This window comes from Quercus robur, chromosome 2 (assembly GCF_932294415.1).
Source record: "Quercus robur chromosome 2, dhQueRobu3.1, whole genome shotgun sequence".
NCBI lineage: Eukaryota > Viridiplantae > Streptophyta > Magnoliopsida > Fagales > Fagaceae > Quercus > Quercus robur.
In genome coordinates, this window is record NC_065535.1 from 36,106,123 (window position 1) to 36,129,230 (window position 23,108).

The 23,108-nt window shown below is 31.7% G+C and overlaps 1 protein-coding gene and 2 long non-coding RNA genes across 6 annotated transcripts in view; 1 reads left to right on the top strand and 2 right to left on the bottom strand.

The window, feature by feature from the left end:
* Nucleotides 1-23,108, top strand: part of LOC126713529 (laccase-14-like) — a 37,785-nt gene that overhangs the window by 10,238 nt on the left and 4,439 nt on the right. For 2 of the 4 annotated variants that reach the window (XM_050413290.1, XM_050413289.1), the window contains exon 2: nt 21,131-21,282. In XM_050413290.1, coding sequence (XP_050269247.1) covers nt 21,173-21,282 — 110 coding nt within the window. In that variant the 5' untranslated portion in view covers nt 21,131-21,172. Of the gene's footprint in view, nt 1-132; nt 285-1,748; nt 1,994-2,154; nt 2,281-3,206; nt 3,796-4,275; nt 4,629-4,918; nt 5,269-20,592; nt 20,826-21,130; nt 21,283-23,108 lie in introns of those variants that run through there. The other 2 variants (XM_050413287.1, XM_050413288.1) reach the window with 2 other exon arrangements.
* Nucleotides 236-21,473, bottom strand: LOC126713532 (uncharacterized). The gene is made up of 2 exons (XR_007651367.1): nt 21,368-21,473; nt 236-375 (listed from the first exon to the last, which is right to left on the bottom strand). It is a non-coding gene; the product is annotated as an uncharacterized LOC126713532 (long non-coding RNA).
* LOC126713530 (uncharacterized) lies at nt 6,163-11,356 on the bottom strand. Its single transcript, XR_007651365.1, has 2 exons — nt 11,172-11,356; nt 6,163-8,978 (listed from the first exon to the last, which is right to left on the bottom strand). It is a non-coding gene; the product is annotated as an uncharacterized LOC126713530 (long non-coding RNA).

The window sequence follows — 23,108 nt, forward strand, 5'->3', positions numbered from 1 at the left end:
CCAGTGTAAAGGGAAAGAGAAGCACACTAGTTTCATTTATGTTGAAATATGTTGTTTAAGTTACTCAATATATATATATCTTCAAATTTGAAAGTTTGTGTTTCTCATATCAATGTCCATTTCTGGTTGCAGCTGAAGGAGACGAATTTTACCAGGCTATGTAGCACCAAGAGCATGCTGACTGTAGATGGTCAATTCCCAGGGCCAGTCCTTCGTGTTCAAAAAGGTGACACAGCATTTGTCACTGTTCAAAATAACGGAAAGTATGGCGTGACTATTCACTGGTAAATGATCAATCTCTCTCTCTCTCTCTCTCTCTCTCTCTCTCTCATGGTTGACTACTGTGTCATTTCACTCACAGTATGTCTTATTTACCTCTGCGTGTTATAAGCGTGATGTCGCATAATATCATCTCTTTATTAGAACTTTTAGTTTACATTTTACCATATGCATAATTTCAAGATGGTGGCTAAAAGTGGACAAATATCATAACTCTAATGGATCTGGTACACAGGATCTTTGCCCTAATTTCATGGGTCGCTTTGTCCAATAAATCAAAAGGTTTTAATTAGTTTTAGAGTTTAGATTAATATAATTTGGTATCGTTTGTAACTTTAAAGTTTAAAAACTATATTTAAACAATAGTAAAATAGAGCTAACACCGTTGAAGTTTAGGCTAATACCAATTAAGTCCAAAACTTTATAAAATTGACCAACTTATTTCCTGACTACTGTAAGAAAAAGGAGAAAAATGAGTAACAAACCTAAAGGTTTAGGAACCAAATTAGTCAGTTTTGAAAAATTTTAGATCTAGTTGGCATTAGACCAAATCTTAGGGTGTAAACTATATTTTACCCTAAAAAGAAAAAAAATATTAAAAATAGTGAGGTGGGAAAATGTGATTTAAAAAAACAACATTTTAAAGGTAAACAAAAAGTCAAAATTCATTCATTTTATAAAGATTTAAATGTATAAAAAATAGTGAATAACCTCATGCATGATGTCCAAAATGAAATTGAGCTGGAGATTAAGGTCTGTTTGGTTCACAACTCACTTATATCTCAGCTTTCATATCTCAGTTCTCATCACTCAATCCTCTATCTCATATCTCATATTCTAATTCTCAATTTTCTATTAACTAAGTTCCCATTGTGTTTGGCATCAAAACTTGGCTTAAGTTTTTAGATAAAAAAAAGCAACCTTATCTCAAAACTGTGGAGCCAACTGGTCTTACGAACCTGTGTGAAAGTAAGAAGAAAAGACCCAGGCATTGAAGAAAGAGAAAGAAAGATAAAAGAAATAAAAGAAATAAAGAAAGAGAGTTGTTGGGTGGAGTGTGATTGAGACTAGACATTGAAGCGGGTCCCATATAGATGCAAAGAATTACAATAATGCCATCATAACTCATTTTTCATTGCTTGAAAACAGGAAAAACTTGTTTTCAATTTTCATTACTCTAATTCAATTTTTTGAATTTTGGGATATAAAAATTGAAAACAAAAATTTAACCAACCAAACAAGTAAGTCAGGTGTGGGACTCATGAAAAATAAGTAATGAGTGATGAGTAATGAAAACTCCTTAAACAAAAACATGGCCTAATATTTTTATTTTTGGGAACTATAGTAACTAACACTTGAGATCCTACTGCTTTATCCGTTAGATCTTTAAAGAATTTATTGAATGATACGATTATATGAAATAAAACTCATAAAGCTAATGAACACTTCTTTTTTATTTTTAAAAATAGGCACGGAGTTAAGCAACCAAGAAATCCATGGTCAGATGGTCCTGAAAATATTACCCAGTGTCCAATTAAACCAGGAAAAAAATTCACTTATGAGGTTGTATTTTCTGATGAAGAAGGAACGCTTTGGTGGCATGCCCATAGTGACTGGTCGCGTGCAACAGTTCACGGCGCAATTGTTATCTCTCCTAAAAATGGAACCTCTTATCCATTTCCAAAGCCCTATGCTGAAGAAGTAATTATATTGGGTATAATTTAGCAATGGCTAGTGGCCATAACTTACTTTCAGAGAGGATATAATGGCATATATATACCATATAACTAGGAAGATTGCAAAAGATTAACTGGAAATTAAATGTATGCTAAGTTTGTACTTATACATCTAAATCTTCCTTTTTATACATTGCAGCGGAATGGTTTAAGGGAGATGTGATGGAAATAATCGATGAAGCTACAGCAACCGGTGCTGATCCAGAGGTATCAGATGCCTACACTCTTAATGGCCAACCAGGATATCCAAACAATTGCTCTATTGGTATGAATTTCTTTCCAAATTTATCATGGGAAAAAAAAATTCTAAAAAATAAAAATTGTTTTATAAAAGAGCTTTGATTGTTTCGCATCCAATTGTATCCACATTAGTGCGTTGGGGAACAACTTATTTGCGGTAACTTATTTGCATAGCGTATTTAGTTTTTGGTAACTTTTTATATTAAATGTGTGACAAAAAACTAAAACTTAGATAATTTGCAAAAGAAACTGAGATAAAAAGTGAAAACAAATAAGTAGGGGCCAATCGCACACTCACTCCATGTCCATACTCCTTCATATCATGTATGAAATATGGATAACTAGCATGAAAGTGTAAACATTGTGTGAAATACTTTACATCCAGGTGTTAGCAACAATAATTTCTCTTATAAAAAAAAAAATAAATAAATGCTCTTGTAAATGATTTTTCTTCCATTATTTGGGGGGAAAGCAAAAACGATACTTACCACTGATAGTTGGAAAACATTGGATATGATTTTAAGAGTTGGGTTCAAATTACATTACTCAAATTATTTTATTGGATAACAATTTTGACAAAGCTATTGTTGAATTACATTTTATTTCGTATACCTTACATGTTTGCTAAAATTTTAAAGAAATGGAAATCACTAACTATGTCATATATCAAATATTTTAATATTTAGATTTTTATATTTTAAAATTAAGTGTAAAAGATAGGTTCCTTAATCAAATAGTCAATAAAATTTGATTTATATGAAATTTGATATGCAATGTGTTAAGAATATTGGGATGGGAATATATAATGTCAAGGTCGGATCTTAAAAATTTTGTTCCAATAAAAAGTTATTATGTTGTCTAACATTACTTAAAAGTTACATCAGTTATAACTCCATCTTAACCCCTTCTTTAATTAAACTACAATTAATTGATCATATTTTCATGCTTCAGCAACAACATATCGTCTACGAGTTATTCAAGGAAAGACCTATCTTCTCCGCCTCATCAACGCCGGCATGAATGAAGAAATGTTCTTCGCCATTGCACATCACAAGCTCACAGTTGTTGCACAAGATGCTTCATACTTAAAACCCATAAACACTAGCTACGTCATGATAACTCCAGGACAAACAATGGACATTTTGGTCACAGCAAACCAGTCTCCAAGCCATTATTACATGGCTGCTCGTCCTTTCTTTGACTCTCAAGCTCCATACGACGAGACCAACACTACAGCAATTTTTCAGTACGTAGGCAATTATACTCCTCCATCCTCTCCTTCCTTTCCAACCCTTCCTAATATTACTGCCAAGTCTGCTGCTGACAACTTCACAGCTCGCTTAAGAGCTTTGGCGAGCAAAGATCACCCAATTAGTGTCCCAACTGGAGTTGATGAACGGATATTTATCACAGTTTCTGTAAATCAATTAACTTGTGATAAAGCTTCGTGTGGGGGTCCAAATAATTCCACTTTAGCAGCTAGCTTAAACAACATAAGCTTTTCGACCCCAAAAATTGATATACTGCAAGCATACTACAGGTTGGTACTGCTATACTTATGTTGTTAGTGTTAATTTGTGGGTAAAACTTAAAAGACAATATATATATCTTAGGTGTACGTAGTATCTGTATATTAGATTTTTCAAGTATTGAAATGAATTGTTTTTGGAAATGATTACATTTTTTGTGTTTTAATGATCAATGCAACTAGGTATTTGAATTTAATTGGAAAACTTAATATAATGTACTTGAGTTTTCCCCTTAATTTGGTAGCTGTGCTTATAACTAGAAACAATGTTTACAAAAAATTTAGGCATATATTCTTTTAAAGAAAAATTCACAATTATTAACATTGTCTAATGTGATTGATACATAATATTAAATTAATAAATAAATAAATAAATAAAAAACATGTGTGTCAATGGTGGACGAAGTGAAAGTAAATTATGTAAACAATTGTGAAAAATGTTATGCTCAAATATTGCTCCAATTTTATTGTATCTTCAAAATCATTTTACAGGAATCTGTCCAACGTTTATGAAAGTAGTTTCCCAAATCGGCCACCTTCTCTTTTTAACTTCACGGGAGATTCAAACGATGGCTTACTACTCCCAAGCATAGGAACAAAGGCAAAGATCATAGAGTATGGTAAAAGGGTGGAGATAGTGTTCCAAGGAACTAGTATTGGGAATCCAGAGAATCATCCTATGCATTTGCATGGTTTTAGCTTCTATTTGCTTGGGACAGGTTATGGGAACTTCAACAAAACCACTTCCCCCAAGACTTATAACTTGATTGATCCACCAGAAGTCAATACCTTTGGAGTTCCTAAGAGTGGATGGGCTACTATTAGATTTGTTGCTAATAATCCCGGTACTCTCTCTCTCTCTCTCTCTTATTAGTCACGATGATTGACAAATGTATGTGCATATGATGATAATACATCAATGTGCTTATGACCACATCATTTTTGAAAAAAATTTCCACAACTTGTTAAAGTGGTTGACTATGAGTAATTAGACAATCACTTCCACATAAATTTACTCATTTTTTTTTATCCATTAGTCACGATCAACTACTTTAAAATTGTGACAGTTTTATTGTAGCACAAAACCCGTGTCCCTAAAGTTTCTCTTATTACTGACATTTATAATATTTTTCAGGAGTATGGTTTATGCATTGTCATTTGGAAAGGCATGCAAGCTGGGGTATGAACACTGTCATCATAGTGAAGAATGGGACCACCAGCGCAACAAGCATTCGGCCACCCCCGGCTAATTTGCCTACTTGTTCCTAATGCGGGAAAATTTACTGTTTTAATGTCAAAGGACTTAAACAGTAGAACCTGATTTCAATGAAGTCTTTGAAGAATTATAGTAAATAAAATTATGCAATGTTAGGATATGTGCCCTTTAAATCCTATTGTATGATGCTATATATGACATTATGTTGTGATTAATAAACTTGTTTTATTATTATTTAAAATAATGGTAACATGAATATTTGGACATTATTATATAGTCCATGAGATGTATAGTATGTGATTTATGTGATTTAGTCACAGAAAATATAAATCACAAGTTCTTTGTAAACTTAGAATTTTAGTTCGTAATCAGTGATGAAATTAGGCATTTCATCTGCGAAGACTACAACATATTAACTAAGATGATTTGTCTTCATCATGAAAATGGAGACTTCTAGTTGATATGTTTTAAGTGTTAAAACATATTGAATTAGACCGTTATGAGAATTATTATTCTACAAACAACTGTCAAATGAATAATAAATCTTACGATTTCTATTTACATCAACTCTTAATCCTAAGAGAATAATGAACCTAATCATGAAGTGTAAGTTGCTTTGATATATCAAGAGTGAGATCTAAAATCACAATCAAAACTTCAATATGTTGGGTAGCCACATTTAGTATTGAAGAAACATATATTCTCTAGATGGAATTCATAATCTCTTAACAGAGATATAATATATTCCCTTGAGATAAGTTTAATGAATTTGGTTATTCAGAGTGTTAGGCCTAACTACTTTAGTAAGAAGTTACTAAAGTATAAATTTATGAAATTGGATTTCATAAATATATAATGAATAACTTAAATGATTAAACCGGGTACTCAAGGATTAAGATGTAGTAATCTTCAAAGTGGCAATTAACATTCATGACATTGTATTACTATGAATATTTTAATGAAAGAGTTGAATGTATAATAAAATCTTGGGATATAATTTATTAATAAGGCCTAGAGTGCAATTATATTTATATAGTAGTATTAAATATAATTAATGGTAATTTTTAGTTTATCAAGAGTTGATAGAAAGACCTAAAATCCATTAGAGCTAGTGTCTTAGTTGTCCCTTTTGGTCCCACTCCAAGCCACATACTAAAACTCAATTGGAATGGCTCAAAAAGCTAGCCCAATTAGATAATCAGTTATATATAAAAAGTGAAACATACAGAATTTTATTATTAGAATGAAATGGTGTGTATGTGAGTGTAAGCCACTCTCTTATTCTCCCCTAAACACATACATATAAACTGATTGAGAGATCACACTTCTTGGGCATAAGTAGGATTGGAGTGAAGATTAAAAATGTTCCCAAGTACTTTTAATCTTTGTTTTTGAATTTCACTGTACCAGGGTATGCTCTTTTATTCTTAAATTCTGAAATTTACATAGTACATGTTATCAATTGCAAAGGAAGTAGATCCATTGAGTTTCTGTTGCGTATGTTTTGTATGCGATACAAACCATATTTTTCCGACATGCAATTAAGGTGGTTTGAACAGTACTTCTAGAAAAATATTGGGAAACCCTGTATGATTGTATGAAAATCTGTCTTCTTGATATGTTTGCTTATATTAATATCAAATTTCGATAACATATTTTGTCTAACTTCGATATTAGTGTCAAAATACCAATATGAATACTAAAATGTCAAAATTTGCATTATCAGCCTAGAAAAATAAGGAATTACTTTGTAGAAGGGAAATTTTTTTTACCAATCACAAATTACAATGTTTTACCATCAAGTCCACATAATACATTCAAAGCGGCCAATTACAAGATGCCACATGGACTTAGTGGGTTTTATTGTCACCATTCAAAGACCAATGGAAATAGTCCAAGTGTCATTTAATAGAAATTATAAACAATATTTAAAAGCCAATCACACTTCAACATGTGTTGATATTTAATGGAAAATGATATGAATAGTTTAATTAAATATTGTCATGTGTTATTTTAAATAAAGACACTTTTGCTAATCAAATAATGTCATATGTTCCTTGGAGAACAAGACATAAAAGTCCATCTATTTAAATTATGATATGTGTCAACAGTTAGAGTTAATCATGTGTCATCACACCACCCCAAGACTCCTATAAATTGAGGTTTTCTTAAGTCACGTGGAAACATATTTAGAAGTCTCAAAACTTTGCTGGAATCAAACTCCAAAATCTCTAAGAACTTCAACATTTGTATACGAAGAGCATTTAAAGAGAAATCATTCAAATAATTTTTTAAGATCTCAAAGTTCACTTGAATCAAGCTCAAAGCCTTTGGAAACTCCAAGATACTACAAAATAGTGAAACTTTACAGATTCAAGCCTCTAAAGTCCCGAAATACTTCCACCACAAATCTAAATATGATGAACATTCATCCAAATCATCATTCCAAGTTTCAAACTTTTATTCAAATCAAGCTTCAAAACCTCTAGAAACTTCCAAGACTTTGATCCATCAAAAATTCATCGGATTCAAGCTTTAAAACCCCAAAGAACGTTCACCATAAATCTTTGAAAAAAAAAATAATAACATTGGAAGAACACACAAAGAACGCGAAAAACAAGAAGAAAGAGAAATCTTTAACAAGCACATAACTAGAGATTGGGGGGATTAAGAATGAGATTGTGGGTTTTGTTGGTGGTATTGCTATTGTTGATCTTCTTGGGACTGAGATTGAGGTTTTTTTTTTAATAATTATGATTTTTCCTTCAAAAGTAAGATATTATCATTATTATTGTACATTTTAGACCCCTTAAAACACAAGAAGTTTAACCTAGTTATTTAGTCAAGCGATTACTTAGATAAATTATTCAAATCTAAGTTAACACATTCAAATCATATCATGTAAATAATGCGGAAAAGTAAATAATACAACGATATGATAACCCAGGAAAACCAAACCAATAAAAAATCTGGGGAGGATTGAACCTAGCTATCCTTAAGGTAAAACAGATCTACTATAAAAGAATTGAAATTTGTATAATAAGACTTAGACCACTAACATTCTATTGCTACCTTGAGTAGAAAACTTACTACCACGACCACGTGATAGCTCCAAGTCCACGAATTACTTCTTTTCTTGATCCACTGCAACCACAAGTACTCCTACTTGTATTTTTCTTTAAGCTCTTGAAACAACAACTGAAGAGATCACCAAGTTCTTGACATTAATCTTGATCTTGATAACCCTAAGTGTATATGAAGGTAAACACCACCATAAATCTATGAAAACGCAAAAAGAACATTGGAAGAACACACAAAGAATGTGAGAAACAAGAAGAAAAAGAAGCCTTCAACAAGCACATAATTAGAGATTGGGGGGATTAAGAATGAGATTGTGGGTTTTGTTGGTGGTATTGCTATTGTTGATCTTCTTGGGAATGAGATTGAGTTTTTTTTTTTTTTTTTTTTTTTTTTTAATTATGATTTTTCCTTCAAAATTAAGATATTATCATTACTATTATTATACGTTTTTAGACACCTTAAAATACAAGAAGTTTAACCTGTTTATTTAGCCAAGTGATTACTTAGATAATTAATTCAAATCTAGGTTAACACATTCAAATCATATCATGTAAATTATATGGAAAAGTAAATAACACAACAATATGATAATCCAGGAAAACCAAACCGGTAAAAAATCTGGGGAGGATTGAACTTAGCTAGCTATACTCAAGGTAAAATAAATCCACTATGAAAGAATTGAAGTTTGTATAATAAGACTTAGACTACTAACATTCTATTGCTACCTTGAGTAGAAAACTTAGTACCACCACGACGTGACAGCTCTGGGTCCATGGACTACTTCTTTCCTTGATCCACTGCAACCACAAGTACTCCTACTTGCGTTTTTCTTTAAGCTCTTGAAACAACAACTGAAGAGATCACCAAGTTCTTGACATCAATCTTGATCTTGATAACCCTAAGTGTATATGAAGGTAAACACTACCATAAATATTTGAAATAACAAAAAGAACATTGGAAGAACACACAAAGAACGAGAAAAACAAGAAGAAAAAGAAGTCTTTAACAAGCACATAACTAAAAATTGGGGGGATTAAGAATGAGACTTTGGGTTTTGTTGGTGGTATTGCTATTATTGTTCTTCTTGGGACTGTGATTGAGGGTTTTTTTTTTTTTTTTTTTTTTTAAATTATGATTTTTCATTCAAAATTAAGATATTATCATTATTATTATTGTACGTTTTTAGACCCCTTAAAATACAAGAAGTTTAACCTAATTATTTAGCTAAGTGATTACTTAGATAAATTATTCAGATCTAAGTTAACACATTCAAATCATATCATGTAAATAATGCAGAAAAGTAAATAACACAACAATATGATAACCAAGGAAAACCAAATCGGTAAAAAACCTGAGCAGGATTGAACCTAGCTATTCTCAAGGTAAAACAGATCCACTATGAAAAAAATGAAGTTTGTATAATAAGACTTAGACTACTAACATCCTATTGCTACCTTGAGTAGAAAACTTACTACCACGACTACATGACAGCTTGGGGTCCATAGATTACTTCTTTCCTTGATCCACTGCAACCACAAGTACTCCTATTTGTGTTTTTCTTTAAGCTCTTGAAACAGCAACTGAAGAGATCACCAAGTTCTTGACATCAATCTTGATCTTGATAATTCTAAGTGTGTATGAAGATAAACACCTCTAGATCTCACAAGAGATTCAACACACAGCATATCAATAACCTCCAAAACTTAGATAAGGTTTTTCTTTTTATACTTGAAGCAAAATATAAAATCTTACACGTCATATGGGCTTGGGCTGAGTTAGAAATTCTACAGGAAAAAAAAAAAAAAAAAAAAAAAAAAAAACTATACGAGGTTCTATCGATTGAGTCTAATTTTTGATTGATAGAGCCTTGCAGATTTAGTCTAATAAATCCTGCAATCATTTGATTCCAACTTCACATATAAACACACTTTGAGCAGCCTAAATCTAGACTCTAAGTTTTGATCATGGTTTGCCAACACATTACACATTAAAGTTTTAATACATTTAATTCCTAAAGTCTTAGAACCTAACAATTATTATTCATTTAGATGCATGTCAGCATAAGTGCTTGTTTGTGGGTTTCCCTTTTTTCTGCGCATCACATTGCATATTTTAGGGAATACACCTCAACCAAGTGGACAAGAGATAGGGGGTTTAGTCGGAGCCACCACTAGTTTAGGTCTATGAACTAAATGTTAGGCCCCTTGTGGAGGGCTTTATATATCTAGATTCTAGGTTTGCAGTTAAGGTACACAGGAATGGGAAGGTGTTAGGCATAAAATCTTGCCTAGCCCGTGGGCCGGCCTCTACTCATTTTGTTCCGTATACTAATTATATGAAAGAACCCTCTAAGAGGCTACCCTAAACATGCACGTCCGTACACATTCTAGTTCTATGACATACAACACCCAAGCATACATCTACACATATATCCACATACATCCACATCATATCACATCTCATCCTTATCATCATGTAGCATACATCAAAATATGGCAACACGCACACTTCAGCCCATCATATGGCAGCAACATGGATCTCATCAGTACATGTTCATCATCCTATCAAAGCATTTACATCACACATCAAACAAGTTCATCATATTCATACAATATTCATTATGTTCATATATGCATGTTGATATTCATATGCTTGTACTTACCTCATTGCTTCACAACACATCCATACATAAATGCATGTTCATGTTCATATGCATGTTCATGTTGACATTCAAGTATTCAAACCATAATTAAAACAAACTAAGCATGTAAGACATGTTGTTAAAGGCCTAGGCATGTGATACTAAACAAACATAGAAGTTAAAACATGGAATAAAACTAATTAAAATGCATCAAAACTGAAAAATAGACAAATATGGGTATTTTAGGTTAAGCCTGTGTGCGCATGCGTACATAAAGATGAACTTGCATACATAACCCAACCTAGAACCCAGCATACAACACTCAGCCTAAATTACATCTAAACTTAACCAAGAATGCTTGTAACCAATAAGCAAATAAACCTAAGTTACAAAGCAGTAAATTAAAAAAATAAAACAGAATAAAAACTAGAGGAAAGACAAGAAAATTACCTCAAATAAAATGCTCCTACAGCTTGATTTTGATAGCTTCCCTTAGCCAATCTATAAAACAGAGACTTAAAAAGGGCCGGTAAATGTTTTACTAAGGGGCTTAGACCAATAAATAGTCTCAGCCAATAAAACTTTAGTTTAGAAGTGTTTTAAAGAAAAACTTCCTCTTGAATTACTATTTTTAAAATGATTTCTGTGTGTTTTGGGAAAAACGTCTAAGATGCCATTTATAGTGTCAAGAAGTGTTGTAAAGCTCTTCCCAAGCGATGTGGGATTAGCTCTGCATACATTTTTGTCATAAACATTCCTTACATAACTCTGCCAATTTCAACAATGTACACAGGCTCGATAAGCTGCATATGCGGGTTGTGTTCATGTATACATAAGGCTAGGGTTTTACAAGGTTTTTAAATCACCAAAACTTCCTTCAACTTAAAGAGTTTCTTTAGCTAGGCCCTTGACCATTCATGGACCCTTTAGTGATATTGTCCTTGGAAAACGAGGGCTCGAGTTGTAAGGGATGTAAAATGAGGTGTTTACAATATTGATGTAACATTTTTTTAAATGTCAAATCTAAATTTTTATTATTATTTTAGTAGCCACATAATCTTCAAGTGTGCTAACAGTGCAAGTCATGTGCCACATAGACATTTTTCGTTGTGACTTGATGGTAAGGACTAACTTGACAGCAAGTTAGAAATAACATTGACCAAATTAATTTAATTGTTAAGAAGAAGTAAAACCCAAATTGAAAGTGACCCAAGATGTAAAGATCAAATGGTGATTTCTCCTCAAATTACCAATATCGGCACTTAGATTGCCAATATCGGCACTCTGCACTCTGAATCTAACAAGAGTGCCAAACATGTGTAGAAGCTCAATTCACGGGCTTCTTAAAAAAACAAAAAAAAAAAATGAAGAAGAAGCTCAATTCACAGGAATAAATCATTAGGGGAAAAAGATGTTACACATATGCTATTACACACACATTTATATAAATACAAAAAAAAAATTAATAATAATAATTGAACTCGTAATTTAAAGTCATAATTTCCAAATGATCGAATTTAGATGTCTTTTTACGTGTTTGTAAATATGTACAATAAATACTGCTCAACCATTAACTTTGTGACTACGCCAGTAACAATAATGTCTAAAGGCAGATCAGTAGCTATTAAAACTCCTCATGTGATGGGGAGGTGGGTTTTGTCAAATCCTTTCGGAGGTTTCTATGATATGTAGCTGATAGCTGTTGTTAATGTTTCCCGCTTGAAAGTATAGAGCCCTGAATGGTGATTGTTGTATTTTGGCTCCTTTTGTTTTGAATAAATTTACATTAGTTTCAAAAAAATGTTTTGAATGTTTTATGACCGTGTAGTGATAGGTGATAGGCCTATAATAAAGTTATGTACTTTAAGTTTGCTTCAACTCTCTTTCCCTTTCATTTTTAGTATTAGAAAAGGAACTTATGCTATTTTTCTTTTATTTTTATTGTTTATTTTAATGTTCAATTTTAATGATACTAATGAAATACTTTCATTAATCTATAAATATATATATATATATATATATACATATATAAAACCGAAGCCTCTGCTCTCTCCACAATTTTCCACATCAGCATTTTTTATTTTTATTATAAAAAAAAACTAATTAATAAACTATTAATTATTAATTATCTAATAGTGAGCCGTAGACTAAAGAACTTCTCTGCATAAACTAATTAAAAAACCTCTCTGCATAATTTTTTTTTTTTTTTTAAAAGTCTCTTTCTTCCCCCAAAAGCAAACCCGATAAAACTCCTGAAACAAACCTATTTTGCTAGCAGACTAAAGAACAATGAAGAAACAACAAATCAAGAAAAAGATTGTTATCTATCCTCTCTCAAACGCTGACCCAAGCACAACCATGGGTGCTCCTCTCTCAAACGCAGACCCAAGCTCGACCATGGGTGCCAACGTTTTCAATCTTCGACCCGGCCGCCATATCAAATCATTCTCTTTGGGTATTTCTCAATTAGTCTATAACTAATCTCTTTTCCTACTGTCTTCAATTAGGTTTTCTGTCAATTTAGGGATTTCAATTCCTAACCCTTTTTTCCTCTCTTTTTTTTTTGTTGAAGTCAGGGAAACACTAATAAAAAATCAAATTCTACAAGTTTTGTAAGAAAATATTGTGGATATGAATGGGTTTCGTAGTGGAGATAGTATTGAAGAGCCTCCCAACCCTTAAAATCTGACAACAATCCTACAGGTTTTGCTTTATCTTCAAGTTCTGCTTTATTTGCTATTTAGATTTTTATAGCATATCCGATTTACCTTAGCTTAATTGCTGTTTGGTTGAATAATTATTTGGCTACCTAAAATGCTAGCCTTTTCCCTCTTCATTATAGAGAAATAGGGAATTAAAAATGTGTTGATGAAATTTTTATTTGTTGCTTTATAATTTTGAATTTGGTTTGTATTCTAGAGTTGATTGTATTTTGTAGTTTTATAATTTTGAATTTGGTTGGAAATTATTATTATTATTTGTGAATTTGAAATTTAAAGCTGTTGTGTATGAGGATATTTGTAAACCCGTAGTTTGGCTTTGCGTGTGGTTCTAATATATATCAAATTCAGGAAGGGTTACTAAATACATGGTTTAACCTAAAAAACTTCAATGCTACCCCATGATGGTTGAGATGGTGTGACAATCAATGAGTATATATACCATATCCTCCTCCTCCTCAGGTTCTCACATTTTCTTATTTTGTATTTTAATTCCTTTTTCTATTTGGTTGGAGATTTGTACTTTTCTTTATTTTTTGTTATTATTAGTAGCCTTTTTTTTTTTTGAGAAAGGCTAATTTATTAGTAGCCTTGGTTGGAGTTTCTTAATTTGTATAATATATTGTTTGAAATACAAAGTATTTTTGCTGAATTATTATGTAAAGTTCTCAGAAAACTATCCTTATTATCTGAATCAGATCAGATACTGTGTTAGTCTTGATTGTTTCACTTAACTTGAATTGTCTATTGCGTTGCTTTAAATACAAATTTTTGTTTTTAAATGGTTTATCACATTCTGTTTGCAACTAAACTATGTATTGTTGTTTTTTGGTTTTACAATTTTTGATATATTCAATGAGTGTTAAGGGATGTCTCAATGAGTGTGAGATTCCCCCCTTCTAATCCATTCTTCTGCTTTCTAAAAAAAAAATTTAGAGAAACTTCTGCTTTCTAGAATGGTAGACAACAATGCTGGTAAATTGTGTATAGTGAAGAAGTTTTTTGAAGACAATAATGGAAAAGGGACAATTGAAATATATTGGAAACATTATCTAATTTAAAAGGGAAGAAAAATAAAAGCAGCACTACCTAGCAAGCCGGGATACTAAAAGATGTTAATCTACCCTCAAATTACATGGCAGATATATACAACATCATCTGAATGTGTAAAATTTGTCTTATAAAAAAGGAGTCAAAACCACGATCTAAAAAATTTCATAGCAAACATCAACTGCCAATTAAAACAGCTGATAAATATTCAATACGATCTTAACCATATAGGCATTTTTCAAAACTATGTATCAAACTTACAATCTGCAGATTCTCTTAACCACTTTTTAAACTTGAGTTACCTTTGAAACTTTGATTTTTTTATTTTTTTTTCTTAAGTTTTCAAAACTTCCAACTTTTTTATTAAGGTGAAACTGTGGAAACTTCAAAGTTGAACCATCCATCCTACAGAGCTATCTGATAGTAAATATGCTTCTTTTGGGGGTTAATAAAAGAGCTTTCTTGTTACCTGCATTGTTTAGACAAGAAACTAATAAGCCCAAGCAAGCCTGATAAGAACTGAAAAAATAATTCTTTACTATCAGTTATGTTGGTTGTGTGTTAAGGGATGTGTCAATGAGTGTCAAGGTTAGAATTTTTGATATATTCATTAGGTTTTGTAGAGATAGTTGACCTTCAAGTGAGGGATAGACTCACTAAGAAGCTGGAATAACCTACTGTAGATGGGTGGGATGTCATTTCAAATTCTGAGGCATTTTGATTTTTCTTCCCAATTACTTTATTGCTTTTTTTCCTTGCTTTGAGAGACCCCATTCCTTCCCTTTCCTTTACTCAAATGTCATTATCTTTACCATCTATATCTAGCACAGCAAAGTTGGATTATTTACCTCTATATTGTACATGTCTACAAGATACTATGCCCTCTGATGTAGACCTCTCTCTGTTACTGTGATGATTCCATTGAAACTTCAATATTCAATAGTGTACAAATAATGGGTCTGAATGGAATGGCCTTTTTACCACAAATATAAGTTTATATATAGATAATTGTACTTTTTTTTTCTAAGGAATCATGTGCATTGCAGGAGAGTATAACTTATCGTCAACAAGTGGAACAAGAGTTTATATTGATTTGGACATTCCTGAGACTGCTAAATTCAAAGATCAGTAAGTGCTTTGTTTTGGATTCACATTTTTAATTTATTTACAGTCTCTAGAATACTGCTTAAAGCAACAATGCAAGCCGAATTGTGAAAATTGATGCATGGTATATGTTGTAATACATTCCTCAACCTGTTTTATTGCCAGACTTACATCAGTGATATTTCAAATGAATGTAGCAACAACTTATCAACTGAAGAAGATGGTGATTGTACAAAATTTCAAAAACTTGATGTTCAAAGCAATGTGCAACTCACACCAACATCTGTATTCAAGGAAAACAAAATTGCAAATTCAAGGACTGCTACAAAGCAACAAAGGAAGAAGATACAAAAAACACTTTAAAGTTGTCTTTTAGTCTCTAAGATTTTCTATACACAATTTGGTTTTAATGGATTTGTGATTTTGGTGCTAAAGATGTATTGGAACAAAGGAGAATTTTTTTGCTTTTATGCATAATTTGGTTTTAAATTTAAACAGAGAGGAATTAAATTCTTATATTTAGTTATTTGAGGATACAGCTTTACTTCAAGGTTTTTTTTAAATATAATGAATACATGTATATTTAGTGGAAGACATGAAATAAATGAAATTGAAAAATAAAATAAAAAAGCCGTAGCAAAAAGACATGTATTGGGACATTTGCCCAATATGTGCAAATAAAAAATTGTTGGGAGGAGCTTCAGCCTAAAACAATTGCGGCTTTGAGAGATGATAAACTATTTGGTTATGTATTAAAAAGACCAGTGTACCCAATTTGTCTAATAGTAACACAATTAGGTAACTCATCCAAGAATGGCTTGCTGTTTGATTGGCTAAACAAGCAACCAAATGATTCTGTGGTGTATGTGTCATTTGGGAGTGGTACAACAGTGTCACACAAGCAAATGGCTGAGCTATTTGTGTTATTTTTTTAATCTAGAAAAATGTATATTTTGTTATTATTTGATGGCTGTTGCAATTCTAATGTCACATCCTTTGAAGGTTCATCTTAATTTTTATTTATTTTTAATTAAAAAAATTGCTAGCATTCCCGTGCATAGCACGAGTTAGATTTTACACACACTCTTTTGTGATCCTAACACATTATGCCATTAAGGGAAAAAAAAAAGTTTAAGATGTTATAAAACTATAGATTTATTATTCAAAATGATGTTATACCCTTTTTTTTTTTAGTTTCAATAAAAAGTTAATCTATTACGTCTGTTACACGATGATTGCTTTTTATCATTAGACCTAAACTCTTATTTAAAAAAATAAAAGAAAGATTATATTAAATTTAATAGAACAAAAAGACGGATTAAATTTATTTTTCAATAGTTTTTTCGTGCATCGCACGGGTTAGCGACTAGTATATATATATATATATATATATACACACGTGCCATTTTTATTCATTCTATACATCTTATAGTATACTGCCAGTTTATGAGGATAAAATTTACTAATTTAGCAAGGTATTAACTGAGACAATACAAGATTTAAAATGCTATGGTTTGGTGAAACAAAGGAATATTAACTATTGGAAGTCCCGTAAATGATGCAGTACATCTTTTGTACTTCGCATTTAGTACTACAAAATTATGACATCCTATAAAAATCTTGCAAGCCCCATGACCTGCCTTCAAATTGTTCAAACCACTTCACTAGATTTCCACCTTCAAGTGCTTCTGATCTATAAAATTTCTCATTATTTGTGAGTTCTATTTCTCATCAAATTCATGCCATATAGTATGGTGTCCCAAATTCTATTTTTCCCCCTTATAGAAGTCCAGTGCCTATTCAGCCTAGAAAAAAAAAAAAAAAAAAAAAAAAAAAAAAAAAAAAAAAAAACAATGCTCGAGTAATAGTTTTGCTTACATTAATGGAGCACTTGTGTCAACTGGAATCAATGTGAGAATATTGCAGGCAAATCTGATTTATAAGGTAACTTCATAGGTCATTACATTTGTAAGTTTCTTGGGCCCGACAAATTAAATCGTATGTATTTTCTCTATATATGAAAGAAATGATTGTCATTTTTTTTTAACTCAAAAAAATGATGGTAATATGATATTGTAGTTAGCATGCACATAAAATTTCCATGTACTGGACATGAAGACAGTTTAAAATATTGATTAAAAACTCTTCCTTGGAAAGCACATGTCCTTTATTCCTTTCTATAGTTCTTATATGCTTCAATTATGACTATTTCAATTTTGATCAAAACTATATATGAAATTAATATTACTAACAAGCTGTCAAGTGACCCACTAATTAATCTTTGTTGTGCAATTCAAAACTCTCTTTCTCTCTCTTTGCTGCTAGGTGACCAAGCTGTCAAATCAAATGGCCTAATTTTCTTTGTCATTATTTCGTTGTCTAGGTAATCGTCATCATATGCTCCTTTTGCCACACATTTGTCTAATTCCCATATGCTAAAATAAAAAATAAAAATAAATAAAAACCAATGCTCTCTGCGTTGAGAGAGCCAAACGGCTGAAGCTGTCAATCACTTAGGCTGTGTTTATTTCAGCAGTAAATAGTTTCTGGAAAATATTTTACACCACTAAGCGTATTGGGATTGTCCCAGAAAATTCAGTCAAACAGAAAATGATTTCCGTTGACTGTAAATCATGCCCCAAAACCCTGTAAAATATTTTACGCTTTCATTTTCCCTACAATTGATTTCCATCCTAGGAAAATAGAAGAGAGAGAGAGAAACAGCAAAATTGGCGAGAGATTCAATCACCACTTCCAAGCACTGACGAGAGCTCCGATCGCACATCCAAGCACCGACAAGTTGCATCCCAGCACTGGCAAGATCGTCGCACCCCAGCACTACCTAGATTGTCACCATCCAAGACCGATCCACCCAAAACCGATCTCGTTCTCGACCCAAAGCTCATCGGCGCCGCCGTTCTCGCCATCGTTCCCACTTTCCCTCAATTTGTCACTCTTTCTCCCTCAATTTGTCACTGATCTACCATTTTTCTCTCTACCCATATCAAGCAAACCACTGCAAGACGAACGACCCATAGTGCGATCTTGCCTCCACCGCACGATCTTGCCTCCACCACGCCGAGATCGAACCCAGTTGCCTCTCTTTCTCTTCCTTATTCTCTCAATTTGACCGGATTTGATGAATTTTTTTTTGTTGGGTTTTGTTTGTTTTGTGTTTATCTATTGAAAAAAAAAAAGTGATAAATGGCGTGCATCTTAAAATTACTCCACTAAAATATATAGTTTTCTTGATTTTGAATAAATTTTGAAAAGTACGCTTTAAAAGAAATAGGAGTTTTACACTATAAATTGGGGAAGGAAAACGTGATTTTCTATTATTTGGTTGGAGTGAAATTGGAGAGGAAAGACAATTGGATGGATAATGAAAATGTAATTTATACTTCATTCATTCACTTTTCTAGTTTTTATCGAATATACATGATGAATAAAATACATATTTCCTATCCTCCCAACCAAACAAAGCATCAGTATGCAATATATTTTCACAATAAAATTTTTAACACATAATACAAAGATGTCTATAGAGATTTCACAAAATAGATTACAATTGGTATGATATTATATGTAATAAACGATGCTGCATGGTTTCTATTTTTTTTTTTCCAATGTTATTGTAAATGAACTAGCCTCATCACACGCAATGAGGCTTTTTTTGGGGGGGGGGGGTCTTTAGTCATTTTTAAAATTTTGGATAAGTTTGTTTTAAAGATATAGATTAATAAGAAAGTGTCATATTTTGTAAACATTTTAAGTGAAGTTGGAAATATATTTTTACGGAGTTGTCCTTAAGTTTTTTTCTTTGTTAAATATAAGGTTTAAGATTATTTCTAAACCACATAAAAGTCCAGTTCAAAAATAAAAATCTACTTATAGATAGAATAGATATATAAGTTTAAATTGAAACATTTTTTTTTAAAATGTAAGATTTAATTTAAAACTTCTAAAAAATAGAGCTAACTCGAATCAACCTATAAAAATCAAGGTGTAAAATATTATTTTCATATATCAAAATTACTTATGCTAATTTTTATTGATTATATTTTTAAAAATATGTACATTCTTTTGGTATTTTTTAGTCTTGTAAAATAGTTATATATAAAACTAACCAATATTTTGGAGGAGAGGAGATATTCCTTCTTCCTTTTTTCTTTCTCTTTTTCTTTTTCTTTTTAATCCACTTGGCTACGGACAGGTGTAGAGGCCCCTCTTACGTACACTCAGAAGGAAGAGAAGGCTAATGCTCGGCTGAAACTCTTACGTACACTCAAAGGAAGAGAAGGCTACTGGACGGCTGAAAGACAAAATGCCGACACATGGAAAGTCCCACGCGGTTTCTCCCACACAAAATAATAATAATAATAATAATAATAATAATAATATATATATATCCCACGCGGTTCATGTGTTTCCGATTTTCTCTTTTTATTTTTATTTTTTTTATATTTTCAATATTAAATTGTATTTTTTTTTTTAAGCGTGTAATTTAAAATTTTCTTTTAAAATTTTAAATTTTGAATCCATACCCTAAGTTTAGATGTATTTTGGATTTAAGTAATTAGATATTTGTTAAATGTCACATAAACTTAAAACATAATTTTATGAGTATAATTTTTAGAACTATAAGAGGTATAGTCAAAATAAGAGGTGTTATATCTACAATATTTTTACAATAAATCATATATAATAAATAGTTATTGTTCTAATTTGAATCCATAACTTAAACATATTAAAATTTTGAAACATTGGGAGAAAAAAAAAATCAAAATTACTCAAAATTAATAGGGTATTTGGTATATGTTTTCTAATAATAATTTTTAGTTTTTAAATAATATTACACGTATTTACACACATTTTTTCATCTATACATATTTCTATACATATTTTTAAACAATAATTTTCAGTTTTTAAGTGTTGGTACCAAACACTAAAATTACAATCTTGTGCATTATCAATTTGTACATGCATCTGTTTCTTTCCGTGCGTTTATACTTCTATAAATAGATCCTAAAACCTTGGTCGAAAGACTCCAAACCGAAAGAGAAAAGAGATTGTGAGTGAGACTGAGAGTAGTGTATTTTATGTGTGGTAAGAGTAGCTTGCACAAATGGGAGTGAAGAAGGTATTATTGATCTTAGCTTTTCTGGGGTTCTTGTATCTGGATGGACTGCCGCTTTGCACGGCCTCGGTAGTCCATAATTACACCTACATAGTAAGTGTCACTTACCACCTACTATGGTACGCATAAAAAAAAAAAAAAAAAAAAAATTATCCAAACATACCTTTTAGACAAGATCCAACTTTCCCTTCTATCATAAAAGCAGATGCTTTTGAAAAACATGCGGTGACCAGTGTAAAGGGAAAGAGAATTACACTATTTTCATTTATGTTGAAACATGTTGTTTAAGTTACTTAATATATATATGTTCAAATTTGAAAGTTTGTGTTTCTCATATCAATGTCCATTTCTGGTCGTTTCTCAAAAAAAAAAAAAAAAATGTCCATTTCTGGTTGCAGCTGAAGGAGACGAATTTTACCAGGCTATGTAGCACCAAGAGCATGCTGACTGTAGATGGTCAATTCCCAGGGCCAGTCCTTCGTGTTCAAAAAGGTGACACAGCATTTGTCACTGTTCAAAATAACGGAAAGTATGGCGTGACTATTCACTGGTAAATGATCAATCTCTCTCTCTCTCTCTCTCTCTCTCTCATGGTTGACTACTGTGTCATTACACTCACAGTATGTCTTATTTACCTCTGCGTGTTATAAGCATGATGTCGCATAATATCATCTCTTTATTAGAACTTTTAGTTTACATTTTACCATATGCATAATTTCAAGATGGTGGCTAAAAGTGGACAAATATCAAAACTCTAATGGATTTGGTACACAGGATCTTTGCCCTAATTTCATGGGTTGCTTTGTCCAATAAATCAAAAGGTTTTAATTAGTTTTAGAGTTTAGATTAATATAATTCGGTATTGTTTGTAACTTTAAAGTTTAAAAACTATATTTAAACAATGGTAAAATATAATTAACACCGTTGAAGCTTAGGCTAATGCCAATTAAGTTCAAAACTTTACAAAATTGACCAACTTATTCCCTAACTACTGTAAAAAAAAGGAGAAAAATGAGTAACAAACCTAAAGGTTTAGGAACCAAATTAGTTAGTTTTAAAAAAAATTTAAATCTAGCTGGCATTAGACCAAATCTTTGGGTGTAAACTATATTTTACCCTAAAAAGAAAAAAAGTATTAAAAATAGTGAGCTAGGAAAATGTGATTTTAAAAAATAACATTTTAAAGGTAAACAAAAAGTTAAAATACATTCATTTTATAAAGATTTAAACGTATAAAAAATAGTGAATAACCTCATGCATGATGTCCAAAATGAAATTGGGCCAGAGACTAAGGCCTAATTTGGTTTACTATTCACTTATATCTCAATTCTCATCACTCAATCTTCTATCTCATATCTCATATTCTAATTCTCAATTTTCTATTAAAAGCACTCACAATAGTGGAGCTGAATGGCTATATAGCTAATTTAGTTCCACCAAAACACAAAAAATCATCATTCAATAATGGAGCTATATCTATTTTTTTTTACCTTCATTGCTACAGTGGCTGAGAGCTAAAAATATATATATATATATATATATATTTTATTAAATTTCTCTCTCCTCTTTCATTTAAAAAATATTTTCTCTTTCTTTCTTTTTCTCTCTCTGGCTTCTCTTCTTTCATCCATTTTCCTCCTCATTTTTTTTCTCTCCCTCATCTACTCTCTGCTTCGCTGATCTGCTTCACCGCTACCAACCCACTCCCACGCTGCCGACCCATGCCACCGGCACGCTGCAGACCCACGCTACCGATCCACGCCGCCAACCCATTGGGCCTTTACTTGGTTGCCATTTTTTTTTTCCTACTGTGGGCTGTGGTGTGGTGGTGGTTGTAGTTGTGTGGGTAAATCGACGTTAGTGGGTGGCTAGGTTCGTCGGCATCAGTGGATATATTACCTAGTGAGGAATAGAGTAGATCAGCGTCAGTGGTTGTGGTTGTGTGGGTAGATCAGCGTCGGTGGATGATTGGACTATGGGTGGATTTGTGGGTAGATCGGTGTGTTCGTGGTGGTGGCTCGGGTGGGTTTCGTAGTGATAGGTGTGAGTGTTGCCTAGTGGGTCTGGTGGGTATAGGCTTGGTTGATTTTTTTTCTTAGTCGTGGTGGTGGTGATGGTTGTGGTTGTGGTTATGTGTGTGATTATTGTGATGGTTGTATGTAGTAAATATATTATTTTATTATAATAAAATGAATTATTTTATTATAATAGATATATTATTTTATTGTGATATTTATATTATTTTATTATATTAAAAATTAAAATAAATTTACTATTGTAATATATATATAATTAAAATAGATAAAATAATTTTTAATGAAGTTAAATAACTAAATTTTTAATTCAACTGTGATGCTCCCAGTCAGATCCCATTGT